The sequence below is a fragment of the Lytechinus pictus genome, chromosome 11 (genome assembly GCF_037042905.1).
Source record: "Lytechinus pictus isolate F3 Inbred chromosome 11, Lp3.0, whole genome shotgun sequence".
NCBI lineage: Eukaryota > Metazoa > Echinodermata > Echinoidea > Temnopleuroida > Toxopneustidae > Lytechinus > Lytechinus pictus.
In genome coordinates this window covers 14,695,338-14,700,585 of record NC_087255.1, presented here as the reverse complement: position 1 = coordinate 14,700,585, position 5,248 = coordinate 14,695,338, and the positions used below count along the sequence as shown (strand labels likewise).

The 5,248-nt window shown below is 38.6% G+C and overlaps 1 protein-coding gene across 1 annotated transcript; it reads left to right on the top strand.

The window, feature by feature from the left end:
- The first annotated feature begins 211 nt into the window (after positions 1-211).
- On the top strand, positions 212-2,923 carry LOC129271496 (uncharacterized). The gene has a single exon (XM_054908831.2). It carries the CDS (start codon positions 1,587-1,589, stop codon positions 2,412-2,414), a length of 828 nt encoding a protein of 275 aa, XP_054764806.2. The 5' UTR covers positions 212-1,586; the 3' UTR covers positions 2,415-2,923.
- The last annotated feature ends 2,325 nt before the right edge of the window (positions 2,924-5,248 follow it).

Here is a 5,248-nt window from a genome sequence, read left to right as displayed (position 1 = left end):
TCAGCTTTTAAAGGGGATGTGAAACCTGGTCCTCGCAGACGGTCCCATCTTCTTCGCCAACCTCAAACTTGTTTACGCGCTTTTCAGATGTTCATTATCCAAAGAAACTTAATCGTCATGCTCGATCAGTTGCTCTTGAAACTACGTATCAAAGAAGACACCCAATAGGAGAATGGAATCCCCTGGTTTGCTTTGAGTTTGTGGACGACCCCCGTTCATGGGAACCTAAGCATTTGTTTCGACAACAAGGGATCAGTTAACATAATGTGATTGCCTGAGCGCAATTTGTGTAAAATAAATCTCCGTCGATTTCCATGAAAAAAATGATTCATTGTCATTTTGCTGTTTGCAAGTGAAGCACGTCGGCGATTCAATATTCTAGTGAGTTTATAGATGTTTAACCGAACGAGGAACAATTATGTCAATTCATAACGACGACACAGTCAGTTAACAGCAAAGACTAAAATGAGATCAGTTAACATAATTATATGATTGCCTGAGCGTAATTTGTGTGAAAGAAGATCTTCGTTGACTTCCATGAAAATGATCATTAATTGTCATTTCGCTGTATGCAAGTGTAACGCGTCAGTGATTTATTATTCTGGTGATTTTACGAATAGATGTTGAGCTGGACAAGGAACAATGTCATTTCATAATGAGGACACGGTCAACGAACTTAATTTATATCCGACGTCAAGAGATCAGTTAACATAATGTGATTGCCTGAGGGAAATTTATGTAAAATAGATCTAGGTCGATTTCCATGAAAATGATCATTCATTGTCATTTCACTCTTCATAGGTCCAAGATGCAAGTGAAACGCGTCAGTGATTAGATGTTGACTGGACAAGGAACAATGTCATTTCATAATGAGGACACAGTTGGTGATCTTCTACCCGACGGCAAGAGATCAGTTAACATATAGTGTGACTGCCCTGAGGGAATTTTCGTGTAAAATAGGGCTTCGTTGAAAAGTTTAATTCATTTTCATTTCTCTATATAATATGCAAGTGAAGCGCATCAGTGAATTATGGTGATTTTTATATTTAGATGTTGAACTGGACGATGTTATTTACGAAGACACAGTTAATGAACATCTACTAAAGATGTCATTGTTCATTTTTTTCAAAACGATATGAGCTTAGTGATTTAATTGGATAATCATGAGGCCATCAGGGGAGCGAACATTGCCGATATTATTCGAAACAAGTTACAGAAGAGGGGAAGGATTAATCGGCGCTGTCATTTCGGGCTGATCCTGTCCATCACTTTATACGAGAACATAATAATTAGTTGCTTGGCGGGACCAGTATTGAATTACTGAGTGGATATTATATTGTTATAACGAAGAAAACATATAGGGGACCTATTGTGAATGAAAAAAAAGTAATATCACAGAGGATTTAGGATACGTGATTATGATCATAAAACTAAGGCTGCTGGATTAATCTATACATTGTATTTTGTCTCAACTAAATTATTGTGGATGCATTCTGAAGTGATCCGGACTAGTTTGTTCAAAGCACTTTCGACTCAATACATGTAATTCTTTGAGAATACTAGTTTCGTTGTAAGGAAAATCTAAAATGAGTTCACGAATGAGAAAGTCAAAGAAGATGTCGTCCACCTCGTCAAGAATGATGTCGGACGGGAGAAAAGCAAAGGCTCCGCCATCGACCACCAAGTCGTCCACCCTCTCTTCTAAAGGAGGTTTGCCAGAACGCAGGTTGTCACGAAGCAGCGACACACCCGTCACTGCTCGGAGGATGAGCGTAGCGTCCAGTGCGTCATCGCTCACGAGGAAGATGTCGGTGGCTGGATCCGCGAACCCGGGAACAGCGACGTCAGTGACATCTAAAAATAAGTCTGGCGACGGCAATGAAGGAGAGACGAACTTGAAACAAAGATTCGAGAGTTTAATGATCACCAAGCGCATGGCGAGATCGCTTCGCCAGCGAACCTCTCAACGACTCGCTGATCTACGAGGGGAAAGCTTCGTATCGTACATGGATTGCCCTCGTGGTCGGTCACCGAGCATGCAGTACCAGGTCCCTCAGATCGAAAGCACTTACCAACTCGAACCCGCGGAGCTATTCTCGAATTATAGCACCATCATCCACGACATCATCGAAAGCGCAGTCGAGCGTCGACTCAGGGGGATGAAGTACGATCCGAAGCTGTGTTCGAGGGAAGCCAAGGAGCTGTCTGAGATCATCAAGGAAGGCGTGAAGACACTCGACATCGGTCGTTATAAGTTGATCACCATGGTGAACATCGGACAGATGCAAGGACAGCGGACGCAGATAGTCAGCAGGAATTCTTGGGATCCGGTCAGAGATTCGTTCGTCAGTTACAGCTTCCAGAATGGATCCGTCTTCTGCGTGGCAACCATTTACGGAGTTTACTTCGAATGAGATTCATGCATAGAAACGCCGTTTGTAGGCATATTTCTATGTAGGCATAAATGGTGTACATATTAATGGGACTGTCTCTCATGAAAACCATGGTAATCATCCGTAGTTAAATATATACGCTCTTAGAATAAAGGTGTTCTTAGGGGGTTCTATGCTTGTCCGGTATTAGGAACATTTAAACGTTCCGTATTCCCTTAAACCGCCACTTTGGAACCTTTAAAGTTCTTTATCAACCAATTAAGGTACTTCAGCACGTAAATAACCCTTTTTCTGGGAACTATTTTTCTCGATGGCTCCAAATACGGAACAAAAGGGTTCAAATTTTCACCTCTTTTTACTATGAGTGTAGCCTAATTAGAGACTGCGGCATTAGACGGAAAGACTTTAGCTTTGGCTTTATTATGCTAAAAAGATTTTTAAATAATAAAAAACAAACTTTTTTTTTTTTACTACAAAATGGTATGTAATTGGTCCCGAATAACTTGAAAAAAAAAGGGGGGGGTGTAACTACAAAATGGAGGTCAAACTGGTTTCGAAAAAATTGGAAAGCCCCTCCCCCCGAAAAAAAAAAAATTCACCCCAAAATAAAAGGTCATTTTGGTTACATTTTTCTTTTTACACACCTTCCAGAATACCTGGGGTGCTGCCTATGGAGAATAATTCACGCAGCACCTCAAGGAATTTGTTGGGTGCTCCAGGGCCATGTGATGTTCATTTTTAATTTGATTTAATCCTTGCCAAAACTAAATACCGTCCTTCCATCTTTTTCTTATACCGTCCTACCACCATTCCGTATGGTTCCATGACATTTGCTCCGGCGACAATTGCACCTCTCTAAATTCCGCACACTAATGGAATGGCCAACTTCTGTTGCTGTTTATGATAACTCCCGTAGGGACTCGACAGGACAGCTTTTTGTGGTAACACCAATATAACCAATTACCTAGGAAACATTTTACGCCCATATTGATCAGTCATAGGGGCTGACGTTATTACTCTCGGGTCTTAAAAAAAAATAAAAGTGGAGACAACGGCAGAGTGGGGATTCGAACTCACCACCTTGCGATTATGAGTCCAATGCTCTAACCACTGGACCACACTGGACCGCAAACTCAATCCTGAGTTTAACACTTTACCCTATACCTAAACCTAACCCGATACACATGATACATGCATCCCTCTCTGATATCCAATAATGCAAGTAAATGAAACGGAATGATTGTTAATGCATGTTTGATAATTGATTTCTAATAAACCTCTGCAGCTATTTATTTTATTGATCATGTTCGTGTGAAAACTATTCATGGCCCTGGGAAGCAGGGGTGCGGAAGCACCCTCAAAATTACCTTGAGGGTGCTGCGTGTATCATTCTACATAATTATGCAGCACCCCGGGTATTCAGGACGGTGTGTAAAAATGTAAATATAACCCAAAACGACCTTTAATTCGCTTTTCAAATTTCTCAGGACCAATTTGATCTCTATTTTTGCTCAAAAAATCGTTCCCATTCAGTGATAAACGGTGATAATCTACATTATTTTTACTTCTTTTGAATTGATAGTTCTCACCAATTCTGGGTAAAGGCCAAGAACAATTCGATACTAGAAAAAATGAAATTGCAGGGGATAATAAAATTTTGTTCATCCTGTAAAGATCAACTTATAGATGAACCAAAATGCCGTCCATGTTCACCCATTAATCATGTGTTATGTCATGGACCTATTCTTTTACTTTTGAGTGAACTATTTTTTTATATAGAGAAACGAAATGTTTGAGAGAAAGGTACTTGTTTGATACTTTTGTATTTTTTTAAATAGTTTTGTTTTTGTGTGTTATGGTTGTATATGTCCTTCGTTATATCATTCAAGATAGCCTTTATTGCAAGATCATTCACTGTTCAGAATATTGCATTGTGGGTAAAGAACCTGGCTAGAACTGAGTAGGCCTATAGGTGAAGATTTGAGGTTGTTCTAAAGGCTGTTGGTTGGTTTCTGCTTTAAAAGGGAAGTTCACCTTGATAAAAAAAAGTTTATTGTAAAAATAGCAAAAAAATAATAAAAAATATTGCCGAAGGTTTGAGAAAAATCCATCAAAGAATAAAAAAAGTTATTAGAACTTTAATTATTTGATTTGTGACCACTCACCACTTAAAATTCTAATAACTTTCTTAATCTTTAATGGATTTTCCTCAAACTTTTACCAATATACTTAATTATTTTTCTGCCATTAATTTCTAAAAAAAAACTTTTCTTCAGGGTGAACTTCCTTTATGAAGCGTATATCAACAGGAAGATAAGGAGTTATCTCCTGGATGCAGATGCAGATTGGCAAAAAAAAATTTGAATGTAAAGAATTAATGCCAATACGTATGGTTCAATTGTTCCAAATTATCGAATTAATTTGAAAACGATTACACCCCTATCTAAAATACTGCCATTGTTGCTTTTCAAAAGTATTCTCATGTTTTTATTTTAGGTTTTGTTAACACTTGCATTGGAGGAGAAAATTATCACTTATCTGTGAATGCGTTGGCAGGATATATAATTATCTTCTTTCATTTTGTTTGACAGTGCTTGTAGCCTATATGTATTTATTGATGTAATCATTTTTTTCCCATGATGTCCATTGTAACAGCGCTCAGATCGTTGTCATGTAAGACCACATGATTGGAAGCATTCGTTTTCTTTTAAACTTACAATTACCGGGAAAATGTGAATGAAATTCATAAATTTTAGATACGAGCAAACACTTTGAATGCATGACCAAGATGACTGCGCCTTCCCCAAAGACCCTAAATACAGTCTGGGTAACTGTTTTCCTTAATCGGTCGACTG

Bases quoted from the DNA above. Each gene is read 5' to 3' on its own strand.
- LOC129271496 (XM_054908831.2), top strand. From the start codon at position 1,587: ATGAGTTCACGAATGAGAAAGTCAAAGAAGATGTCGTCCACCTCGTCA.